This window comes from Nycticebus coucang, chromosome 8 (assembly GCF_027406575.1).
Source record: "Nycticebus coucang isolate mNycCou1 chromosome 8, mNycCou1.pri, whole genome shotgun sequence".
Lineage (NCBI taxonomy): Eukaryota > Metazoa > Chordata > Mammalia > Primates > Lorisidae > Nycticebus > Nycticebus coucang.
In genome coordinates, this window is record NC_069787.1 from 74845927 (window position 1) to 74872923 (window position 26997).

General features: G+C 37.7%; 1 protein-coding gene across 2 annotated transcripts in view; it reads right to left on the bottom strand.

The window, feature by feature from the left end:
• GADL1 (glutamate decarboxylase like 1) overlaps positions 1-26997 on the bottom strand; it is a 188321-nt gene that overhangs the window by 62566 nt on the left and 98758 nt on the right. For both annotated transcript variants that reach the window (XM_053598935.1, XM_053598934.1), the window contains exons 12-13: positions 19503-19702; positions 7262-7313 (exon numbers count right to left, since the gene is read on the bottom strand). In XM_053598935.1, coding sequence (XP_053454910.1) covers positions 7262-7313; positions 19503-19702 — 252 coding nt within the window. The remainder of the gene's footprint in view (positions 1-7261; positions 7314-19502; positions 19703-26997) is intronic.

The following is a 26997-nucleotide window of genomic DNA, read 5'->3' on the forward strand; positions in this document are numbered from 1 at the left end:
GGTTTCATAGGGGAGTGACGCCAGCTAGCACCTGGCTTTGAGTGGCTTCTCAGGCAGCCCTTGAGGGTAGCTTGTAGCTGTCTCCAAGGTGTGGCCCAGCCCTGTGGGTGCTCTTCTCAGCACTCCAGAGGGGGGGGGTCTTCTAGTGAGTCCCCCCAGTGTGACATCTCCATGAATTTCTCTGCCATCCTGTGAGCCAAGGTCATTCTCTCTCCAAAGAGGTGGGGATCTCAGCCCCGGGAAGGGGTAGCCTTTCCTTGGGTAGTGCTCTATCTCAGCTGGAGAGGTGGTGGCCACTCTCTGTATGTGCTATTCCCGTGTATTTTGGGGCTTCTCTTTCTCTCCTACAAGGCAATCCCACATGACTCCAATTCCCTGGAATAATTCTTTATATTACACATTTTCACTTTAAAGTATTGTGTAGCTTTTGTTTTCTAAATGGACCCCAATACATCATCAAATCCATTATGCCTTTTCCTTTGCACAAGAACATTATAAAACACTTTACAAGAGCTTTATCTACTCTAATAATTAGAGGCTCTATATTCTACAAGTTAGAACCTACAACTTTTAAGTTTGTTTTCTTTAATAAGTTTCTGTTTAGATATTTTAATAGTGATATATCTGGGATTCCTTTTGCCCAAAGACTCTGTTTTAGAATGGAATGGTTTTAGTATTATAACATTTGAAACCTGTAAAGCCCTGTCAACATTTCATTTCATTGGAGGAAATTAGATGCTCCATTTTGTGAAATACCATAATTTTAGTGATTTTTAAAATTATTGAGTTAAAAAAACATGTCTTTGAATGTTCATTAAAAAATACTTGAGTTTTAACTGTCTCTGCATCTTTTATATAATGACGTTTTCGAGGGGCTTCAGACCACTAACAAGCAATTTTCAAAGTAGAGCCATTCACATACCACCTAATTTTTTTTTTTTTTTTTTGCAGTTTTTGGCCAGGGCAGGATTTGAACCTGCCACCTCTGGCCTCTGGCATATGGGGCCAGCGCCCTATTCCTTTGAGCCACAGGCGCTGTCCTATACCACCTAATTTTAATTCCCTACATACATGAAAGCCTGACTTCTTGGGTGCCTCGTGAACAAGTTATTCTATTCTCTAAAAACCATAACATTGGGAAGGCATAAAATGGAATCCTAACGTCTAATGAAAGGTATACAAATTTTGTAGCAACAAGTGCGCTGCATTATCTTTAATTTCATGAAGAAGGAGAAACATCTTATTAATGAAAAGATGGAGACATTCTCCCCTGGTTTTAAAATAAAAAGAAGAAATATTCTAAGTTGCTTTGATATAAATTTCAGGAAGAATTATTGAGCAAATGATATGACACCACTTGGGGAAAAAATTAGTGGTCACTCAGAGGTGGCAGCTCACATCCTCTAACGCTGAGTCATATCAAAAGAAATTCATCTCCTTTGCTTACAATGTGATTAGAATAAGAATAATAGAAATAAAAACCAATGCTACCACCATAGATTTTAATAAGTATAAATGCAGAATCCAGCATACAGATTTAGATAATTAGTCATGCAAATACAGAATAAGGCATAGTCTGGCATGGTTAATTTAAGTTGACTTCAAGCTTAGAGGTTTTCAATGTAAAATAAGACTCTAGAAAATTTTCAAGGGCAGGACTGGATGGCAAAAACATTCTGGATTTTGGAGTCACAAAGTTGTGAGTTCAAAATTTGAATTCCCACTTCATCAGATCTTTGGATAAATGTCAAACTTTCTAAGTTTCTGCTTCTTAAACTACAAAATGGAGATGATATTGTCTGTTCCAGAAGGTTGGTTTGATGAGTAATGAGATAATTTATTTCAAATATTCAATACCATTCCTGGCACACAGAAAGCGCTCTATTAAAGTTAGTGACTATTATTTGGAAATATAGTGGTAGAAAGAGATATCCTTTTCAAATGAATGAATAGATCCATTAAAATCCATACTAAAGAGACTCATCTCTGTGTTAATTTGGGGGCACTGTATTTGAAAGATAACATTAAAAAGTTACAGACTGTCCTACATATATTGCACTAGGCATTGGGATAAGAAAATGTCTTACACTACATACTTGCCTTCCACAACTCAGAGACTAGTTAGTAATAGAGTTAGATACAGCCAGTTAACCACAGTGGAATGAGAATTAAAAAAGAAGAAATTTCTTATAATCCAAAAAGTATTTTGAGCAAAAGGAATGTGTCTATACTACACATGTAGAAGCCAGTGTTTCCCGCACATATTGCTGCAGCCCTCCATATCCGTAGGTTCCACATGTGCAGATTCAACCAACTGATAAACATTTGGGGGGCAGGGAAAGAATGGCTACTTCTGTACTTAACATGTAAGACTTCTTTTCTTGTTATTATGCTCTGAACAATCATACATTATAAAAACTATTTACATGGCATTTACATTTTATTAGCTATCATAAGTAATCTAACTAAAAGAATAGGGAAAGGGCTGGACACGGTGGCTCACTCCTGTAATCTCAGCACTTGGGAGGCTGAGGTGGGTGGATTGCCTGAGCTCACAGGTTCGAGACCAGCCTGAGCCAGACCAAGACCTCATCTCTAAAAATAGCCAGGCATTGTGGCAGGTACCTACAGTCCCAGCTACTTGGGAGGCTGAGGCAAAAGAATTACTTAAGCCCAGGAGTTTGAGGTTGCTGTGAGCTATGACGCCACAGCGCTCTACCAATGGTGACAAAGTGAGACACTGTCTCAAAAATAAACTAATAAATAAAAGTATAGGGAGGGATGTACAGAGGATATATGCAAATACTATGTCATCTTATATGAGGGATTTTCCTTTAAAAACTCCCATAAAATGATATAGTATGAGTATTTGCATCTATGCTCCTGTATATGCTAAATCATCTCTAGATTACTTATAACATCTAGGGCAATGTAAATACTATGTAAATACTTGTTATATTGATTTTAAAATTTGTATTACTTTTCATTGTCATATAGTTTTTATTGTTTTAAAAATATTTTTGATCCATAGTTGCTTGTACCTGTAGAATCAGAATCTGCAGATAGGGAGGGCTGACTATACTTGGAATAAACACAGGACAGGGTGTATCAAAGACATGGAAGTTGGAAGTGGAGATGCGTGTCACTTTATGAAGGAACTCCTCACAGGCCCTGTTTGGGAGTTTGGGCTTGATCACAGAAGTGATGTGGAGTCACTATAAACCTTTATTCTAGGGATGAGATTCATTTCAGAAAGGCTACTCCAGCAGCGCTAGAGGATGGGCTGGAGGGCTCTAAGGTCAGAGGTGGGAGACAAGGTGAAAGGCAGTGCTAGGCTGAGGGGCAAGGGGACCCTGAGTGAAGACAGTGGCTTTGAGAGTGGAGAAGGCTAAGTACCAATTTGGGGGAAAGAAAAGGGAGATAATCAAGACAGCATCAAGATTTTTCTTGGGTGGGATCACAGCTCTAAGCACACAAAGAAGAGTGTAGAATGCCAGAAAGGAAAGTGGCTACATTTCAGCTTCAGAAATGTTGAGTTTGAAGTGTCTATAGAGTCTAGGTGATAATTTCATAAGGTATCTATATATAAAGGAGTGGATTTTAGGAGACACAGCAAAGATTAAGACGTATGTTAAGGCTACCGAAAGTAAAGCTATGGATGTGGAGAAAATGCTTCAGGGAGAGTATGTGGACAGAATAAAAGGCCAAAGATGTAAGTGTGCAGGAGACATTTCAGGAGTACCCAGATGAATAGATCATCATAGACTTTTCCTTCACATGGGAAGGAGAAAAACTTAGAAATGAAATCACAGAATTCAAAACAGAGACAATTGTAAGAGCAATGGAGTGGACAGCAGTGTAAAATCATGCAGAAGTTCAACAAGATGAAAGTTAAACACTGTGCATTGGATTTAGCAATTAGGAGCTTGTTGTTATCTAATAAAACTGTTTAACAAGGTAACAGTGTAAGATAAATCACAAGGTGGTTGATACACATTAATAGTAAGGTTCAATAACTATTAGGACATGTGTAATCAGAGTTACCTGGAAGAGGAATGAACTAGTGAATTACCCACAAAAGGAAGTGTTCCAGCAGAGGTTGACCACCTGTTACAGGTGCTGTCAGCAGAGGTTTCCTGCAGGAGGTTGACTATACGTCCTTGAAAATCTTTTATAACTCTAAAAGTTTATGAAACATAAATAACTCTTCCTAATGTAGGAATCAAGACAAGAAAAACAAAAATGTTGAACCATTAGGAATCTCCCAAGAGATCAAAATAAAATATGTGAATGACATTATAAGAATGAATATACCTCTAAGGAAAACACCTATTAGATCTTAGATCCAACATAGAAAAATAGAGATACGATTTTCAGGGGTCTATGAATAATGCAGAATTCATTTGAAATGATAACTTTCAATTGTCTTCAAGAAAATAGGCACTATTTTTGCTCTTTTCAAGAAAAGGTATTCAAGTACTGAGTACTCTTTAATTATGTTCATTTACTGTCTTTGGTGTTCCACTTAACATTTCCATTATTATCTGCTAAACAACAGTGAAACTCTCTCTTTGTCTCTCCCTCTCAGAAATATATATATATATCAAATATGTATATATATCAGCCAAAGGAGATGAATCAATGTGATATTTACATGTGACACTCAAGGTCTCATTCTATTCTATTTCTTGTGACAAAATAAAAAGAAAAGAGGCAAATCAAGATGACATACAAAAATCCTTATAGGAGGAATTCTAGAAGAAGATTTAGGAAGCCACCTTCCCTGCTCATGGGCCAGCTGGCTTTCACAGGTGAAATACCCAGGGGCAGAGATGGCCTTGTGATTAAAGCCCACCTTAGCTTTCATTACAAGGAGGTGAATGTTTGCAGCTCCCTAAAGGTGATGGCAAGAGGTTCCGCCTTCAGTCTCCTAAGCCTACAGGAAGAATATGTAAACAACTTTTTAATCAGCTCATCTATTTTTTTCTCATCACTTTTTCTCTCAGTTCTGTCAGAAGACTGTGCAGTGCGAAGGTGTGCAGGACTTTCCATAAGCACCACACCTCCAACCGCCAGAGAAAAGAAGGCAACTCAGATTTGAGAAAATAGAGAATTCCAACTCAAGAAAATGTAAAAAAGTGACTCAAACCCCAATCCAGCCCTCATGTAACTGTGGTTTCCTCCTCTGCATGCTTAGATAGGCACTTCTAAAAATTATAGGTAATTTCTTACATAGTTACAACACTATCATCATGTCTAAAAAATTGATCAGTAATTCCTTGACATCATCTAATAACCAGTTTATATTCAAAACTCTCTGTTTCAAAAATTACTTTTTACAGTTGGCTCTTTCAAATTAGGATTCCAACCAGGTCCATATGCTACACTTGGTTGTTACGCCTCTTCAGTCTCTTTCAGTCTAACTTCCTCCTTGTTTTTCTCCATGTCATTAACCTGTTGAAGAAACCAAGTCAGCTGTCCTATATAATTTCCCACATTCTAAATTTGTCTTCTTGCTTCTTGATAGCGTTACAAAAAAGTAATTTAAATGTGGATTATTTTGGTATGTGTGCAAGCTCCTTTACATCTCTGTTTTTCAGGAACTTTTGAATTTCAGAACTTTCTGATCTGACGCTTCTTTCATGAACAGCAGTGGAAGCCATGGTCCGGACTGCCTGGAGCGGTATTTCCCAGGCTTGCCTGAGGAACGTCATCACACGTCACTTGGGCTACTGCAACAGTCTCCAAATCTGCCTCATTTATTCTTTTCTTGTCTTCTCCTCTCCACCAGCCCTGCCCTAGTCCTCTTTTATCATGATAGTGAAATAATCTTTAAAAAACAGAAGTCAGACTGCTGTCTTATTAAAACAGCTCTAATAAGTACACCTGGCATAAAAACTCAATGTCTTACCCTGATCTACTTGAACTCCACCTGTTCTATTCTCTGCCTTCTCCTCTCCAACCCTATCACCTGCTGCACCTCTCCCCTAGGTTAACACATCTTCTTTTGGCTGCTCAAACACAAAGAACTCTTTTTACCTTTAAGCCTACAAGAAGAATATGTGAACAACTTTTTAATCAGCTCAGCTATTTTTATTAATAATAATCTAATTTTATTATTTAAAAACTATAGTTTTTAAATAATTCTGCCTAGAACACCCTTCCCTCTCACATAGCAAGTCTCAGCTCATTGATACCTTAAAATCCCCGACCCAGACCACCTGCACCAAACAACCTTTCTCACTCCCTTTTCAGCATTTTATCATTTTTCATGTCTCGTTATTTGTCTCATTATTTATAATTGTCTTGTTTATTTGTATACTCAATTACGTAATGAATTTGTTTTCTTAAGAATTCTCACTACCTGATGTTTCCTGTGTATTTATTTGTTTGTTAATTACCTTTCACTTTCCATTTGCACAAAAGCACCAGGAGTGACCTTTCCTGTTTTGTATCTCCAATGGTTAGAACTGGGCCTAATACATTGCGATTGTTCAATACATCTTACTGAATAAATCTATAGCAAAATTAGCTAGACTGCTTATATTGTACATAGTACAGATTCCTACAGTATAATCTCTAGGTGACTTTTACATTAGGTTAAAAACCACCATAACATATATACTATAGTAAGATCTAAGGTAACTTCCCACTTCATATCTCTTAAAAATCAGAATTAAACAATATTTTTATATAATATTTTCCACTCATATGTTTTAAGAAAATAATAATCTTCACTTTTGTAACCACCTTACTTCTTACATATAGCAAACAATCCCACAACATCAACAACAAAATGACTTATTTTCCCATTGTCCCAAAGCTAATATGCTCTCATTATTTTATAAAAAGATAAAACTGCACACATTATTATATATTCACTTAATTGATTTTTCGCATGCAGGCACCACTACAGTATAGTTGAACATTTGCACTACAGTATAGTTGAACATTTGCAGTATAATCATTATGAAATTTATATATCAAGAGAGAGGTCATAATTTATTCAGTATTATCTCTAGTAATTATTATTGAGCATTTTAATTTTCAATACTGAAAGGCAAGTGTATTCTCTGTGAATCCAACAAAGGAAAAATGCTCACTAATAGAGTAAATTACCATAATGGACTCCATGAATTAAGCTAATCACTTGTTTCTAAGTCTGCAGCAAAAAAACCAATGAAATATAACAGATAAGAAAATTACCACCTTCATCACTGTTGACTGACAAAATCACAAGCACAATTCTGTAATCACTTACTTCCATTAGTAACTTGAATCCTTCTCTTTTCTTGATTTCGTCTACTAGGTACCTAAAATTAAAAGTCACAATAATATTTATAATCTGCAATCTAAAGTGCCAGGAACATGACTAATGTATGACAAAGCTGTTATTTCTGACACAGAGACAAGACTTAGAAATAAGGAAGATAGAAAGAAGGGTACAAATAAAGGGAGATTCAAATAGATACTCCTGATGTACTGCAATCTCTTGGGCCTGAGCAAAAAAAAATGCATCTTTTTGATGAGATTGTGTCTCACATGTTAGCATCAAACTTTAACCTCAGCGTGATAAGCCAAATAAAGTAGATTGGGCTTAGTATAATTGGACACGTACAACTCTGAACATGTGGGTTTCACATCCATATTCATGAATGAGAATTTAGCATAGACACTTAAATTCCCTAGCTGGCTTGGAGGAAAGAGTTTTTGGTGTGTCATCCTGCTTGTAAATTCATTTAAGATCAAAGATCAACAATATATCTTCTATGGTTGGCACAGAGAAAGGAGGATAGATCATCAGTATCATGTTCAAAGTGGGCTGTAGCCATTGATAGGCTAGAGTCCCTATGAAGTCATCTGGAATGTCGGGGGAAAGAGAATTATTACATATAATCAAAGTGCCTAGATGTATGAGATATGGAATATGATTTAGAAAAGGCTAAAATAACATGGACTACATAGTACTCTATGGAGTGATAACACTGACTCCTCTCCCCTCAGCTTGGTTTTGGTCTACATAAAAAGATACATCTGAAATGATTGGCCTTGAAAACTAGTGATTTAACTATGACCCTTAAAAAGTTGACAACACTTGACCGAGTATTTCATAGTTGGGTATCAATTGTAAGGAAATGATACAAGGGGCTGACAGAAATGTGTTTGCCAAAGCAATTATTGTAATGTTATATGTGACATAAAAAAAGAAAATAGAAACAAAAGGAGAAAGAAAAATCACATCCAACATAAGAACTGCATTTGAAAATTATATGCTAGTCATGGAGTTAAAGTACCATAATCATATCACTAAATCATATATATTCGATTAATATGTAAGGACACAAAAAAGACTACTCTCAGGCCTCAAGTCCCTCACCCATAAAACTGTTTTACCATGATGTGCTTTTCCAGTCTGAAAAAGTTCTTGTAAAAAATATTAAACAAAATCATAAACACAGAAAAATTATAAACTGGAAAGAAGAGGTTAGGATCATTACATCATTTGCTAAAGGGAACTCTATAATGTGTATTTGGAACACACTACTTTGCAAGATGTAGTTCTTTCTTCTAAATTTATTTATACAGCTTTTCACATAAGTTTAGATACTGGTGTTTGCATATATGTTATATCATCTTTGAAATAGACAAAATTTTATAAAAATTCTATAAAGGCCAGTCATGTTGGCTTACACCTATAAGCATAGCATTCTGAGAGGCTAAGGCAGGTGGATTGCTTGAACTCAAGAGTTTGAGACCAGCCTGAGCAAGATTGACACCTTTGACTCTACTAAAAATAGAAAAACTAGCTGGGCATAGTGGTGCACTCCTGTAGTCCTAGATACTTGGGAGGCTGAGGCAAGAGGATTGCTCAAGTGGAAAAGTTTGAGGTTGCTTTGAGCTACAATGATGCCATGGCACTTTACCCAGGGCGACAGAGTGAGACTCTGTCTCAAAAAAAAAAAAAATTCTATCAATATTAATTAGCAATATGGTTTCTTTATTTTGAGCCATAATGTTGTGATCATACTCTCTCTTTCTCTATTTGTTATTCTACATACTCCTTTCTCTGAATATTTTTTCAGGAGATGCTACACACACACACACACACACACATATAGCTATAAAGTTTTCAAACCTTTAACCCACTGCCTAATTTTCCAAAAAAGCAATTCCATTGCTCAATAAGCATGGGAAAGGGTGCTCAAAATCACTGGTAATCAAAGAAGTGTAAATTAAAACAATAATTCAGGCACACCTCAGAGATATTGCAGGTTCAGTTCCAGACAATCACAATAAAGTAAACATAGCAATAAAGCAAGTCATGCAAATTTCTTGGTTTCCCAGTGAATATAAAGGTTATGTTTACACAATACTGTGTTCTATTACATGTGCAATAGTATTACATCTGAAAAACAAAACAATGTACATATCAATAAAAAATGCTTTATTGCTGAAAAATGCTAACAATCAATGGAGCCTTCAGTGAGTTGTTAATCTTTTTGCTGTCGGAAGGTCTTGCCTCAATGTTGGTGGCTGCTGACTGATCAGGATGGTGGTTGCTGAAGGTAGTGGGTCTGTGGAAATTTCTTAAAATAAGACAGCAATGAAGTTTGCCCCCATCAACTGACTCTTCCTTTCATCAAAGATTTCTCAGTAGCATGTGACCCTGCTTTATCGCTTTGACTATAGCAGAACTTCTTTCAAAATGAGTCAATCTTTTCAAACCTTGCTAGCCTATGTAATAATCTAAATCTTTTGTCATTCCAACAATGTTCATAGCATCTTCACCAGGAATAGAATCCGTCTTAAGAAATTGTTTTCTTCATTCATTTATAATAAGCAACCCCTCATCAGTTAAAGTTTTATCATAAAACTTTTGAAGTCAGTGGTTGACTTCTCCTCCCTAGCTATGAAAGCCATAGATGTCATATTCTTCCTATAAAAGGCTATTTTGTCTACATTGAAAATCTGTTTTCTGTAGGTTCCTTAATCAGTTGTCATAGCTAGATCTTCTAGATGACTTGCTATGGTTTCTACTTGCTGCTGGGCCTTGCATTGTTATGTTTAGTTACGTTACATTATGTTACAACTTGACAGCAGCAATTCAGTCAAGTCTTCAGGCTCCACTTCTGATTCTAGTTCTCTTGATCTGCACCACAACTCCAATGACTTCCTCCACTGAAGTCTTGACCCCTCAAAGTCTTCCAAGAGGGTCGGAATCAACTTCTTCCAAATCTTGTTAATGCTGATATGTTGACCTCCTCCCATGAACCACAAATGTTCTTAATGGTATCTAGAATAGTGAATCCTTTCCAAAAGGATTTTAATTTACATTGACCAGACCTACCAGGGGAGTCACTAGCCAAGACAGCCATTGCTTTACAAAATATATTTCTTAAATCATAAGACCTGAAAGTCAAAATGACCTCTTGATTCACGTGCTGCAGAATGAATGTTGTATTAGCAGGCGTGAAAACAAGATTAATTTTTTTGTGTACCTCGTCAGAACTCTTAGGTGAACAGGTGCATTATCAGTGAGCAGTAATATTGTGAAAGGAATATTTATTTCTGAGCAGCAGGTCTCAACAGTGGCTTCCAAATATTCAATAAACCACGCTATAAACAGATGTGCTGTCATCTAGTCTTTGTTGTTTCATGCACAGAGCATAGGCAGAGTAACTTTAGCGTGTATTTTAAGGGTCTTAGGATTCTCAGAATGGTAAATGAGCACTGGCTTCAACTTAAAGTCACCAGCTTCCTTAGCCCCTAACAGGAGATCAGCCTGTCCTTTGATTCTTTGAAACCAGCAATTAATGTCTCTTCCCTAGCTGGGAAAGTCCTAGATGACATTTTCTTTCCATAGAAGGCGGTTTTGTCTACATTGAAAATCTGTAGGCACCTCCATCAATTGCCTTAGCTAGATCTTCTAAAGGACTTGCTGCAGTTTCTATATCAGCACATACTGCTTCACCTTGAACTGTTTTGTCATGTTATGATGACATGTTATTTTGCGTTATGTTGTTATTATGTTATGTCACGTTATGTTAAGAAGCTTTGGCTTTAGGGAATGTTGTGGCTGGTTTGATCTTCCATCTAGATCTGTAAAGCTTTCTCCATGTTGGCAATAAGGATTTCTTATTTATTTTGTTCCCTGGAGTAGAAATTTTAATTTCCTTCAATAACTTTTGCTTTGCAAGCCCATCCTAACTGACACAAGAGGCCTAGTTTTCGGCCTATCTTAGCTTTCGACATACCATCCTCACTAAGCGTAGTCATTTCTAGCTTTTGATTTAAAGTGAGAGATGTGTGACTCCACCTTTCACTTGAATGCTTTAGAGGCTATTAACTGGCCTAATTTTGATATTCATCTTTCTCAGAATGTAGGGCTATCTGAAGAGGAGAGAGATACAGGAATGGCTGGTGGAGCAGTCAGAACACACTCAACATTTGATTGCCATCTTCTGTGGGTACACTTTTCAGAGTCCCCAGATGATCATAATGGTAACATCAAAGACCACTGATCACAAATCAGATATAATAATAATTTTAAAGGTTTGAAATATTGTGACAATTACCAAAACGTGACACAGAGTCATGAAGTGAATAAATGCACTGATAGGCTTGCTTACCTATTGGGTTGCACAAAGCTATTGTTTTTCAAGAACACAGTCTCTCTGAAGTGCAATAAACTGAAGCACAGTAAAACCAGGTATGCCTGTATTAAACCATATGCCCTGAATGATACTGGAAATTTTGAAGAGTGACAATACCCAGTGCTAGTGAAAATGTGGTAGGAAACTGCTGTGAACCTTTCACAATTAATAATACCCATATTTTCTGGTCAAGCAAACCACTTTTGAAATGCTGGTATACCAGAAAAAAAAAAAAACTCAATACTAGGGAAAGATAGATATATATGTGAATATATAAGTACGCCTGCACATACATGCTGTTCTATGTAAAGCTCGTGGTGTGAGTGTGTGTGTGCACAACCATTTCATACAAAATAACCAGAACCAAAGCTAGTATCTAAAAGTTAGTGAATGGTAAATTAAAATGTAATATAGCAACACAACGTAATGTGGTGCAGCTGTTAAAATGAATGGGTTATATCTATTTCAATTAATGTACAGGGATGCTCAGACTGTATTAAGAGATAAAAGTGAGATATTGAGAAATGTGGGTAGTAAGATTCCATTTTGTAAATAAATTTAAAAAAGGAAAGCAAAAGTAATCTCTAGCCCTGAAAGGACACATCATAAATTGTCGATGTTTACTCCTGAGGGAGGGGGAAACAGGATGCAGTGGGATTAGGGGATATTAACTCTCTTTTTACATCTGTTTTCAAAGTTTCATAGGTGTGGTTACTTGTGTAATTTTTGAAAAGGAACCTAACGAAAGAAAAAGCATAAAGCACAGAAGAAGACAAATTGGCATATTCAATTGTGAGGAAAGTTTTCTGAATGCCCCTCTCCTTACCTTCTCAGGCACAAATTGGCAATCTACTAACAAGAAAGCTCATCCGGAGCACCTGAGGCTATAGAAAGGCTTTGTATCCCCATACATCTTGGGATTGACTCTAGGTTAGAAGGTTCTAATTGTGCAGCTAAATAACTTTGTGGGTCTAGGCAAATTACTCAGCCGCCCTTAGCCCACCTTAGTTTCCTCACGCATGTAATGGAGATGTGGAACAAAACTGGCAAAAATCCATCAGATTACAACTGTATGAAATTTTCCATATACTACCCATAGTCTCAATTTAAAATATTTCTGTCAAATTGACTAAAGCTGATCTTGGGGGAAAGGCTTCCTAAAACAGAGCTGAATTATTTGAATTAAAACTTTGCTTTGTGCTAACCTGTAGACCTGGGCTTTGTGGTGGGGCCAACATTTCTACCATATTCACTCTCAGATACTGTCAAACACCAGACAACACTCCAATTGAGTTGAGGGTAGAGGTGATTTAAAAGAAGAGAGGAAGCTGCTATGACTATAATAACAAAAGTCTAACACCAGAGTTTTCAAACCATGCTGCATGGTACACCCTGTTAACAGGCTTTCCATATAAAAGCAGTAGCACTACTAAGCATACCAATTGGATTGATTTTGCCGATACTTAGAAGTACACTTGGCTTCATCCATCAGGCCGTTAATTAAACTGATTAGATTGTTCAACAATGTACCAAGAACTGTCATTTCAGCTCGTCATGTTCAGAGTATTACTGACCGCTCTGCTCTTACTTACAAGATGCCTATCATATTCATATATCACATCCTTCCATAATAGGGTCCAAGAAGAATCAGAGGGGACCAGAGCAAAAGCACTTTCTCTTCAGATACACACCCCTCTCTAGTTAAGAGTATTAATTTTAGACGTCTGCATAAAATCCTTTTTGTATCTTATTGACTGAGTCATATACCCTCCCCTAAACCAATTGCTGAGGGAGGGAATTGCCTAAACCAATATTCCCACCTGTAACATTACTACCTAAACAAAACCAAGTTTCTGTGGGCAAGGAAGAAGAAAGAATGGTTCTTAGGTGAGAAATTGATGCTGTCTGCCTACTGGTTAAAGTAAATTTAAAAATGTTTCTATGTTACAGGCCTTCTCAAAGCCTTTAATGTCCCAATGTGCACTTTGAATTTCTAAGTGAGGAATAATATGGTTGTTAGCATTTCCTAAACATATTTGACCCTGGACCTGTTTTTCAAAAGATCATCTATTAAGATCTTCTGAAATTCTATTATTCCACAGAGCATACTTTCATAAATGCTAGTTTAGAAGTGCTTCTTCAATAGAGCACCTTACCCTCTTCCTAAATAAATGCTTAAATGAAATGAGTTGTTAAGAGGAAATCCAAGTAAATTTTGGATCACCTACCTCTGCCTATCCTGGGTACAATTTATACTTCACAACTCTTTTTTCAATAAATAGAAATAGCTTAAAATTAAAATACACTTTTAAAAGTGTTCATATATGATGGAATGCAGAAAAAAAGACGTACATTCAATTGCAGAACATAATGCATACACCCTAGACTACGTCTATCAAAAGACATCCAGGTAAGTGGACTCAAAAAATAATAACTTTGTAAACCCCATCATTGTCCTTTCTACTAAGCTTGGCATAAAAGAAAGGAGAGAAAAAATACGTACCAACGAGCGTTTTATTGTTTTATTTTATTATTTCTACCCTAATTCTATTGGGGTAGAAACAGTAATATTCTGGCTTGATCACGAAGTATACATTAATGATAAACTTGTTCTGAAACAGTTTTTCTTCCTTTACTGACACATATGCTTCCAACCCTAGAGATCTCAGATTTGTCATATAAGTCCATTTAATTTACCTGGAATTCACTTGTCTTTTTGTAAGACATTCTTTCCTTTCTGAAAATAGCCTTTCCAGTCCCTTCCTTACTTCACTAGCCACTTAAAGTCTCCCTGAACCCCTCTGGACCAAGTTTCTCTCCCAGTCTCATGATCTCATTTGAAATTTCCTCTGATTCACTGAGCCTCCCAGAACTCCGGAGATTTTCCCACCTGCTTTCTGTATGTTCTGCTTATATCAGAGCATATCACATTGCTTGTGTAACTCATCACAGACATCCACGGACTGCAATGGGGATATTTTTTAATTACCAATCTAAAGAAAAAAATTAAAAATGTTGACTGATAGTCTTCTGGATTCCGTTCCTTCTGTCACCTATGGAAATAAACTAGCACAAAAGCACCATCGTATAACTGCTCACCTTCTCCAGACTGATCACAATAACCCCCACAGTATTCCTGCAAGTCTGTGAAATGAACTCCATCTAAGAGATTGCAGAGATCGTGTGTCAAGGGAATAGATAAATGGTACACTGGAGACCAAACGTAGTACCGAAATGGGAGTTCCTGAGCTGTTTGTTGTTGTTGAAAAGACTTATACGCAGGATCTTTTCAAATTTTTACCCCTTAGTGGATATTCATTTAACCTGGATGCTGTAACAAAGGCCTAGGAGGTGCCCCCAGCAGCAGGTAACCCCGAGTCTAGTAAAACATTTTCAACTTCCCTAAGCAGATATCAGAAATGCACAGTCACCAGCTTTGTACCAGAAGTGCTGGTTTTAAAGTGCAATCCTCTGGGTTTCAATTATGCTTAATAATTGCGTGTTACTTTGGGCTCTCAATGTCACTAATTTAAAAAAATAAATAAATAAATAAAATAAAGCATTTTAGTCATTAATATTTCCTGATAGAAATTTCCTCTTTTCAATTGAAATGACATGGGCAAGTGGAAATTAGGAAAAGCTTTGGCATCTTTACGCACTATTTTTTTTCTTCTTGATAGATTTCTGACAACCCATAAAATCAGAATCATTGTCCTTAAGAATATGGGGAAGGGGGTGAGGGAGGGGAGGGGAGGGGGGAGGATCGGTGGAGGGAGGGTGATTGGTGGGATCACACCTACGGTGCATCTTACAAGGGTACATGAGAAACTTACTAAATGTAGAATATAAATGTCTTAACACAATAACTAAGAAAATGCCAGGAAGACTGTGTTAACCAGTGTGATGAAAATATGTCAAATGGCATATAAAACCAGTATATGGTGCCCCATGATTGCATTAATGTACACAGCTATGATTTAATAATAAATTTTAAAAAATTATCTACCCTTCCTTTCTCAGGGGAAAAGGGAGAGCGCTATCTGTTTAGGGTAGTGGGTAGTGACCACTGGTTTATTAATATGTGGTCCTTAAATCTTATGGTCAACATGCAAATTTCAAAATCAAGTTCCATTTATATTCAGGAACATGGACATATAGTTTCTATGGAATTAGTGATATCGGTGCATATTACAGTTCCTACTGTAATGTGTCAGGGGAAAAGAGTTGCACAGTTTTTCTAGTATTTTAAAGACCTGACCTAGGGCCTAAGGAAATGGATATTTTAGCTACAATAGCCTGCCAATAATATATGTGCTCCCCATATAGTAACACAATCATCACATGTGCAGTACCTCTTGGAAACAAAACAATGTTACTCTGAATTATAAATTATACCAGGTAGAGCTTTCTGATCATAGTTGGGAATTTTTTTGTTTGGCAAACTCCAAAACAAGTTACCAGGGATCAGTGGGTTTGATGGGAGATGGTATATCAACTATTGCAGTCAGTGGTTTGAATTGATCATGTTGGCTCACGTAATTGGTGGTGTTCTAGAACTAGTTTCTAGTGGGTAATGAAAGCCCATTGTTAAATATTCAGGAATTTTGCAGATTGTGACCATTGGTAGCTTATGATTTTCCGTAACAGGAATACTTAACATCATGGAAATTGGTGGACACTACAAACTGGAGCCTTGTTTTTCCTCCTTGGAGCCAATTTGCCAGCACGCCAGTGCATGTAGGCTCAAACAAACAGAATAGACTACAGAATTGAGGAAACAGCCCATCTTTCCTAAAGAGCAGAACCACAAATCAATCAGTGAATTTGAAAAGAAACAAATCACGAAAATAAAGCCCTTTCGTTGGCTAATTTACACACTTTTTAATCCTAGAGAAACTCTTTCCCAATCTTTAATTTCATATTTAAACCAAGTAACATGCAGAAAAGGATTCTTCTCTGTTCTTGGATTTGGGGGTAAAAGAACAGGATGACTTTTGCCCACTCAGAAATAGACTGCTGTATATCAAGAGTCTGGAAAGTTATGGCAAGAATACTATTATGAGTAACAGCAGGAGAGAGGAGGGATTATTTTTCAAATATTTAAATATAGGTCACAGAGTCTTCAGTGATGCTGACTGAAATGTTAATTCAATTCAACTTGACAAACATTTACAAACAATAAGTGTTTGTTGAATGGAATTGAAATGCTAACATTTATCCTCCTGTGATATTTCTTTGTAAAAATTAGAAGGTATTCTTAGACTATAAAATAAATTCTACCCTGAGATGAATGTTAAGTTCATAATAAATACCATCATAAAATATTTATAAGTAGCCTTATTTCAAGACACCTGTCATTGAATTACTTCGAAGCTCAGACAAAATGATACAGAGATTCTACCATACTTACACAGCACAAGAAAATCCAAAGAAAGGATACAGAGCTTCCTGGACTTTTAATTTAGTGTAAACTATGAACATTTATGGTAAACAGTTTCATTTTTTCACCATTGGGTTTTTGTTTTCCCACTTCCAGTGGAGGCACTTTAACCCAACTTCTAATAAAGGCAAGTTCCTCATCCAGTTTCGGTACATATTCTATAAGAGGAATCAACGCTCTCCCCAGTGCCGAGAGAGCATGTAACTCAGCATGACCAGTCTAAGCATCATATTACCTTGGAAACAGTAACTGATTCAGAGATGGACATTTGCCTCACTCACAGATGATTAAACTTTCCTTGGGATTGTTGAGAAAGAAGTACTCACTCTCTCCTTTTGAACTTGCACTTAAACCTGGGAGAATATAAATCTGACACTCCTGGCAGCCACTGTCCTACACAGGAATAAACCCAACATGAAGTAAAACAAAGCTGAGGACTAATGGTATTATTTAAGGGTCTAGATGAAGCCATTTCCAAAGTCATTACTATACTTTCCTTATTATATAATGCCATGAGGTAATAATATATTACCTTTGTTTAAAATACTTTGAATTAAGGTTTCTATCACTTATTATCCAAGAGTCCTGATAAAATAGTCCCATATTTTTCAAACTACTTCTTAAACTATAATAACCATAATTGCTAACTTCTTAAAGTCTTCTGAAAGTATCAAAGCCATACCTTTACCTGTCTGTACATTCAAGGCCTTAACGTGTAACTCAATAGTTCTCCCTGCAAAAAGGCAGAGGGAACTTCCTGCCTCTAAACATTGGGTTTGGCCATGTGATCTGCCTTGACCATTGGAATTTAGTGCAGTCAGGTATAGGCATAATGCAATCAGGAGTTTAAAGTAGGCTTGAATGACTGGGCTTGCTTTCTTGGGCTTCTGCCATAGCCATCACAGAGCTATGACTTGGCTAGCCTTCTGGTCCAAGGAAGATTAAAGAAATAGAAAGGAGACCCAATCCCTCCAGCCACTATAATGTGAGGTAAAACCATGCTAGCCAACCTGTAGACCTCTTGGAATAGATAATTGTTATGTTAAGACCTTAGTTTTCAGATAGTTTGTTGCTTAAAGCACCTATACCACTCCCCGTATAAAAAGAGGGAATTGTTATGAATCTTTAAGGAGAGCCTTTAGGTGTATGCAAATAAAATGTGAATGGGAAGTAAAGATATATAAATACTGTCCAAACCACAAATCACAAACTCTGATAGGCCTACAGCGGCTGAAGAAGTAAGAGAACTACGACTCGTACAGCACGTAGCATGGGCCAGCCACTCTTCCAAGTGTTTTGCATATGTCAGTTACTTTAATCTTCACAGTAACTGCTTGACGTAGCTGCCGTCATCATCTCCAGTGCCCTGGGATTGAAATGAGGTGCAGAGATGTTTAAAAACTTGCTCAGGTCACATCACTTGTAAACATAATCACTCTGTCTTGACGCCAGGTTATCTGCACATCTGTGCTATAATGAAATAGGCTAGAGCTTTTTAAAAGTAGGCAGTGATGAAGACTGCAGCTCTCCAGGGAGGCAGGCAGCATCCTGTGCAGCTGACCGTGCCATGTGGGACTCTGAGCCTTCTTCTGCATTTCTCAATCTTTTGAGAAAAGCCAAAAATCCAAGTTTTGGAGTAATCTCCCTTTTAAAAAGTATATTTTAAATATTCAAATGTTTGAATATTTAACAACCAAGAAAGTTAACCCTGTGCAGTACAAGCCGAACAAAACCCCCTGAAAACTTAACCTGGCTGTGGGGGCCTAATTGCACTCACGTATCTAAGTTTAGCAGTTCAGTTCCATTCAGGTGGCAAATATCTGGCACCTGTATTTCAAGAGCTTTTCTAACGTCTTTGAAAGTGGTGACAACAGCTTTGCTTCTAATATTACCACAAGGTCTGCTTCCATGTTACATTCCCATTCAAACTTTTTGCTGTCCCCACATTCTCACAGAGCTGCTCTTCAGTCTTAAAAGTCACTGAGATTTGGACATGGGGCTCTCTCTTCTTAGATAATTCTTTTCCCCTTCTCTTCCTTAAATCTCCATTGAATATCTTTTCCTGAAAGAAGCCTCTGCTGGTGCCCCCTCCAGAACACACCAGGGAACCCTTCTAAGTACTTTGGTACACCATATACCTCCCCTTCCAAAAAGGAGGGTCACTTGTTTTATCTGCTTTCTCACTTAAATATTTCTCTCAATAGAGGAGTAGCTTGGAGGGCAAGTGATATGAATACTCTAGTCACAATTCCTAACACATAGTAGGTACTGAGAAAATGTTTACTGGTTGGAAAAAGAATGCACAAATAAGAGAACAGGTGCAGACCTTGCAAATGTTGTATTCATTGGGTCTTTCCGTCACAGGCATACATGGACATACACAAACACACACACGCAGAGGCAAGTACCTAGACAAGGCAAGAGCACGATTAACTCTTTCTTCAAGGCCTAGAGTACCCAGGGCCTTCCAGGTCATCCAGAACTTGAATGCATCTGGCCTCCTGCTGCACTGAATCGACTTGTCCCCAGTATCGTAGCTGACATCATAGAATTTATCCTGCTGGAAGAGGTATGATGCCTTGGCAGAGTAGCATTTAGTAAGAAGGCCCTTGAAGAGAGTAAAAATAAAGATTATTGTATATTTTTAAAATGAACTTGATTTTGAAAACACATACACACACAAAAAAAAAATCGGTATGATATTCTACTGCTTGTACCAAGGGTATATCTCACTTTCTGACTGGCCCACATTAGACACAATTGGTATACATTCACTTTGAGATATGGATTACCATTTTTGTGTTTTAACAAAAAACCTTTCAGAGCTGACAATGCTAGAATCTATCTTCAGAATTTCAGTGATGAGAATTGAGAAGCTGAGAGGACCATGCCATTATCTCTCTACATCAAGGTGGACCAGTTTCTCAACTATTCTCCATTTGAAAAGGCCAGATATGTTAGGAACCCAGGGCAAACAGCTGAAGGAAAGAGCTCTGGAAGAGTTAAACAAGAACATGATTCTAAAATATAATCAAAAAATACTAGTATAACTTCAGCTGGATATTCCTGGTAGAGACAAGCAAGGGAAGAGTAGATTGCTCCAAACTGAACACGGAAGTCGAAAAAGCCTCCTTTTCTTAAATCTTAGATCTCACTACTCTGAAGGCAGCTTCAACCACTGCATCTCCCTACCCTCCAAGGTCAAGAAATTCGGTTATTGGTTTCCATAGCAACTACAGCCTGACCATATATCATAACATTAAAAGGCCACAGCATATCTTAAGGACAGAGCAGACACATATGCATTTGTATGATGATTATAAATTTACTTTCATCAACCATGAAAGATTAAAAAGATCCCCAAAGCAAATGAACTTTGAACATATCTTGAGCAAGTTTCAGAGGCTTATGGTAGTGATTAAAAAGGAGAGGAAGCCCATCCATTATCAGAAGATAAATTGTATCATCATAAGGAAATAGAAGAGAGCCAGGAAAGCACGTAGCAGAGTCAGCAATTGTCTTGTAGAGATGACACGGTTAATGTCATTCCACTGAAAAATCTTCCTGCCTTGGGAAGGTTTCATAAACAACAACTGGGGGCTTGGGATTTACTCTATCAAAAATAAATGAACTTTCCTCCCAAAGTTTCTGCTTTGCATTTTAGTTTATATTCTTGTGCTAAAATGAATAAGATGTCCTTTAGTTTTAAGATTTACATCAACTAGGAGAAGATGCTCAGCTCTCCAGAGAAAAATCACATTTTGGAATAAGGAGGGAGGGGGGCAGGGCCTTGGTGCATCCCACACCTTCTGGGTACAAGACATGATTGCAAGAGGGACTTTACCTACCAAATGCAACCAGTGTAACCTGGCTTATTGTACCCTCAATGAATCCCCAACAATAAATAAATAAATAAATAAATAAATAAATAAATAAATAAAATAAAAGTTAACATTGTTGAAAACATTTAATTAGTTACTATTATGCTATCAAAGAGAAGGGCCATACTTATATTGCTCATCTTCCTACTCATAATCTTGGCAGGACAATAAATGCAAGTTATATGAATTCTAGAGGCAAATATTCAATGAGAATACAAATTGCTTTATATTGTAATATTAACTCAAAACGTTCTCAGGGATTAGTAGACATTATTAGCACTTGCACAGTAGCAAGTGAAAGAAGCTTAAGCAAAGGGGGGTATTTTTACACTCATATATTTAAAAACCTAGTCATATATAATCTTCAGGCACAGATAAATCAAGGATTAAATAATATCCACCATCAGGAATCTGTCTTTTCTTCTTGTTCTACTCTTCTTGAGTATCCTGGTGCACCACGTACCTCCCCTTAGAGGTACTGTTGTATCTGTTGTATTCTGTATTAGCCTTACCCCCTAAACAGAAAGCCAGCAGGACATCTGGCAACTGGGGTTTCTAAGTGGAAGCTGTGGGCATGTAGAGAGGCTCTGTTTGGAGAGACCCAGGAAGTGGAGAAGAGTTAGCTTCTGCTGCTGATGCTGCTAACATACATCTTCTCCTTGACTAAGCTTTAGTTAAGCAACTCTAAGCCCCCTAGGCCTTCACCTTGGATCTATATTTGAAGGTGCTGTATTGTCCCACTGTAGTAAGAATCTTGCTGAATTAGTTTAGAAAGGCACCTGCCTCCCTCCATCTCAATATCTGATCACCTTTGATATCTCACCAAATTATTCATTCCTCACCCTTAGTATCCGATCATCCTGGCTTGCCTTCAGCAAGAATCTGTAAGGTCTGTTTAACCTGTATCTCCAGACTAATAGGAAACCAATATATAAACAACTACATGCCCACCCGAAAGAAAAACACAAGTATATTAAAGCAAGGGAGATGGAGGAGGAGGGAAAAGAGAAGGGAGAAGAGGGAAGGAGATTGGCAAGTTCTCACCCAATGTGCCCAATGTGAGGGTGGTATACAGCACACCCCCAGGTGAAGAGCTCAACTACAACTCCAGCTTTACCTTAGAAATGGAAACAATGTAACTTAAATATTTGTCCCCTCGTATTAATCTGAAATTTGAAAAAAAATTAATAAAAAGACCTTGGATCCAATTTTCTACCCACTAATCCCCAACCTGCTCGTTGCCTATAAATCCCTACTTATTTATGCTGTATTCAGAATTGAGCCCAGTGGGTATACTGAGGTCTCTTTTCCCCTGTTATAATGGTTCCTGAATAAATTAAGCTATGACCACCTTAACTTCTGTCTACCTCTGATTTTCTTTAACACTACCCAAGCAGAGAAAGACTCATTGCCTCCCAAACTCAGTTTCTTATCTGAATTTTCTGCTGGCCAAACCTAGCAGGAAGCCAATGGCAAAGGAGCATGGAAAAGATGGCTTTTAGGAATCTGGCTCCTTTGTAGAGCAAAGCATAGGAAGTCAAAGAATGGTTATATAGTAAAGAAAGCCAGGCAAATAAGAAGCACACTGTACATGAGCAAAAAACCACAATTTTCCTTTTCAGCCTTTGCATTCATAACATCCAACTGCACATAATGAGCAGTGCTGACATTCTCTGAGTTCTTACTATTTTTTCCAAGCACTGTATATACATATACAGATACACATACACATATACATGTGTGTGCGCACATGTGTGTACGTGCTTCTGTATGTAAACTTATTTGAATCTCACAACAACCCAATGAGATAAATTCTATTATTTTTGTCAACTCCATTGTACGTGTTTATAAACACTGAGTTAATTATGCCTAAGGTGGTGTACCTACTAGGTGGTAGGACTTGGTTACAGACTAAACATGCTTGGATTCAGAGTTTGAACTCTAATCTGATGAATACTTAAATACATGTGAAAGAGTGTGCCCCATAAATACTCCTTAAGAGTCCTTGGGAGGTTGAGGAAAAAGAAAATGGCAGGAGAGAGCACATTGAACCACAGTTCATCACAAAGATTCTATTTCAAATCCTTACTTTCTTCCTATCAATATGACTCCTAGTCTTATTAATAGTAATATCTTATTTATAAAGCATTTTGAGATTTTCCTAAATACTTATAAATCTTGTGGTATTTAAAGATACCATTAAAAACACATAACGAATCAGTAGGTGGCATACTCTCCTTGTTAAGGTTAACCTGTCTTTGAGTTCAACTAGCCAAATCAAGTTCTGTAGTCTCTTTTCCAGGTATCGATGAACACATGGGCCTACTTGAAGTCAGAATTCTACACTCCACTAGGACCTTTATAATTGCCTGCTCTTTACAATAATATTTTTCAGCTTACCAAACAAAAACTACCAAATACTCTATCCCCGTGGCTCCTCCTATATTCTGTCCTATGTCACCATCATTTACATGCAAAAATATAATCATCTTTGTACTAATCATCTTTGTATTAATCAATCACCTTTGTACTAATTAATTCACTTCAAAATTATGCATTGATAACCTATTATATTATAAGAACCGTGATGCCAAAGGCCTGAACATACAACCACATAGAGGTCATAATTATCTAGGCTAATATTTGTTGGCTGAATGTGCAAAACCAAATTTAGGCTGTGAACAGAAGAAAGATTAAGTTGTAATCAAGAATACAAACGTGTACTCAATAATAATTTGAAACTAGCACATTAACAAATACAGGTCCACATAAGAGAAAAACATAATGAAATTCAAGAAGGGGAGAGGGAGGCAGGAAGGAGAGTTCAGTAAGCTCCCACCTAACAGATACAATGTAGGGTTATATGGCGCACCTCCTGGGCGATGGACCGGCCTACAACTCAGACTGTACCTCACCATGCAAACAATGCAACCTACTCTTATATACCCTCATATTAACACAAAATAAAGAAGTTATTATGCCATCTGATACTGATTTTATTTACTTATCGAACAAACATACCGAGTATACAAAAAGCTGTGTTACGCACTGGTGATGTAATGGTAACTCTGAAAGCCATTATCTTGAAGACGTTTCATATGGGGTTGGGGACATAAAACAGGCAGTTACTGTCCAGGGCTAGAATAGCATAAAGCAGGAGCAACAGAGCACAAAGGAGGGTCAGCCTTCACCACCTTAGAGATCATAGATAGGGCTTATCAGAAGGAGAAATACGTCAGCTGAGATCTAAAACTTGAGGGGCAGCTGACTAGGAGGTGTGAGGATAGAATTAATTCAGTGCATGTGAAGGCAGTGAGTAAAGTAGGGCACAGCTGGAGAGTACCAGCAGAAAAGGTAAAAAGTTGCCAAGTCACCAACAATGTTAAACGCCATGATAGGAATGATTAGTCTTCACAGGCTTATACAGATATTGCAACTTAAACCTCACTATAGTGAGAAGCAGCAGATATGGATTCTGCTTTTGACGTAGTTGCGTGTTGTCAAAGCTCAAACTATGTCCCTTAATATCTTGGGCTTCATCTTTCTCATCAACCAATGGAAATGATGTTACTCACTCTGCTCACCGTACATGAATACTGAGAAAATTTAATGAACTAATTAATCCTAATTAGGAGCACTCGTCATCTTTGATCAAAGTCCTACCTACTGCTCCTTTCCCCTGCGCACTGCTGCACCCCTAACCCCTCCCTGTTGGCACTGCCCATTCTTCCTGTGGTTTTCTTATTTCTACAGGCAAGATGTAGAACAGAATATCAGCTCTAGACTCCCTTACTTTATGAAATGAGCAAATTACAACCCACACCCACCTTTCTTTTAAAGGGATATATTTGCCAGTTACAGACTTATAGAGATAGACCAAGTTAACAGAGCCCATCACGGCTGGTACGCGACATCTTAAAGCAGTAGGGGGAGTTATTCACAGTCTTCGTCCTCCAAACTGACCTGATCTGACCTTTTTTAGATGCTGGGGCCTTTCCATGTCTCAGCCGGGCTTACATGGAGACACTAATGGCCTCCATCATGTGAAATGAGAGTGGCCTGGGATGGACACTGGGAGGGCAGAGGGCCAAGGAACCGTAAAATGGACAGTTGTAACTTGTCCAGTTGCTTTCAGCTGCCTTTTTCAGAAAAGGAACATGGTGATGTTGACGGACTTCTGAGAAGATGATGCAGGGCAGAGGGAAAGGAGTGAGTAGAGGACAATAACACTGAACCTACTCCGTATTTCCCCCCCAAAGAAGCAAATCAGACTGAACCAGGGAAAAGGTCAGTGGATTGGGCTGAGCCATGAATAATCTGAGAATGAAGGAAGAATGGAAAGTGAGAAGGAAGGAAGGGAAGGAGAGGAAGAGAGAAGCAAAGGAGAAACAAAGAATGAACAATGTGGAAATATCACTCTCAAGTCAGATTTCATCTGCTATAGCACAGGTGTAGCAGAGATTCTTGCATCAGTACGTCATCTTTAGACATATTTTTCCATTCTTATCTAAATAGACATGACGTATAAAGTGGGAAACTGGGACTACAACCTTCCGTCTTCATTATCTAAACGCATGTCCACTACCTTTGTCTTTCTCTGTATTTTTCCCTTAGTGTCACAAATAGTCCCACTTTCTGGCTTTCAAAGGTACACAACACTTTATGAGTATAAGGTAGGAAGGACTAAGAGCTGAAATCATTTGTAACGTCCCAACCTTGGCATTTATCTTCACCTCACTCTCGTCTCTCTCTGTTCTTCAGGGTAGCTTCCATTGGGCCTTCCTAGACCCATGCACAGCTATCAGCTGATGGTGAAGTGCGTGTCTCACACGTGCAACTCTACCACAAGATCAATTCACTTATTACAGGTTTTCTGCCTTCCCTGTTAAGCAACCAGATCTCATTTTCCGGAGCCTCTACTCACAGTATTCCTACATTTTGCCTTATTTATGGTCCCCTGTAATCCAAAGCAGGTATTCTTTGACTTGCAGTTTATTTAAATAGAAATCTTTTATTTTTCCTAAGGCATTTCTTTAATCCATTCTTTTGGGGTTTATTTATTTAATTCATTTTCTTTCTGTCATAACTTTTTCATTCTCCATCGGAGCAGAAAGTTGTTTGAAATCATCTGGTGTGACATCTAGCTTGAAGAAAAGACTTATTGGTTTGGAAAATGGCCATAATATTTCTTTCATATTTGCCACCAAATCTGAGTTCTTATTTGCCTTCTCTGTAATCTGAAAGCTAATTTCAGACACCTTGTGCTCCAATGCATGTTTCAATGTCTGCAGGAAGTTCAAATCCTCATATGAGGCTTGCTTCTAGTATCAGATATAAGTCTTTTTTTTTTTTTAATTCCATTGACTCAACTCTTTTTCCCATTCCATTCAAGCATTTCTCAGTCACCAGCATTACCTACAGATAAGACTCTGTCGTATCTTTCACTAGTTCTCCAAGTCTCCCCTCCTTCACCTTATTGCTTGTGTTTTCTAGAAGATGCTAGATACAGAAGGTATGGTGCCTGCAACTGAACTTCTGAAGAACTGGTGAACCATTCCCCCTGCTCTCTTCTGCCATCCAGTGACATATTTGAGCTTGATGTCCTGCCATTTTGAAATCTTTGTTCATAAAGTTTATGTCAGTCTTCAGTTTCTCAAAAATCGATGTGCTGTCAACTCTCTCCCCGAACTGGCTCAACAGTCTGCCTGATTCAAGCTGTTTCTAGAAAGTTTGGGGGTACTATGTGCTAGGTTTGTATCAAAATGTGATTTCCTCTCCTGTTGCAATTAATTGACATATGTTTTTAACTTCCCATGAAGGTATATTCTTTGAGAAAAATGTTGTCATTGCATTCATGATGGTATGAATGAAGAGTCCTTGTATTTGTCTTCCGCCTTTGGCCTTCAGGTTAATATTTGTTAACAGCTCTTAAGTTGCTTTGCACAGCTGAGTTCAGTCTCTCTGTTCCTTAATGCACTTCAGGTATTTTTCTCTTTTCCTTTTCTTTTCTCTTTCTTTCTTT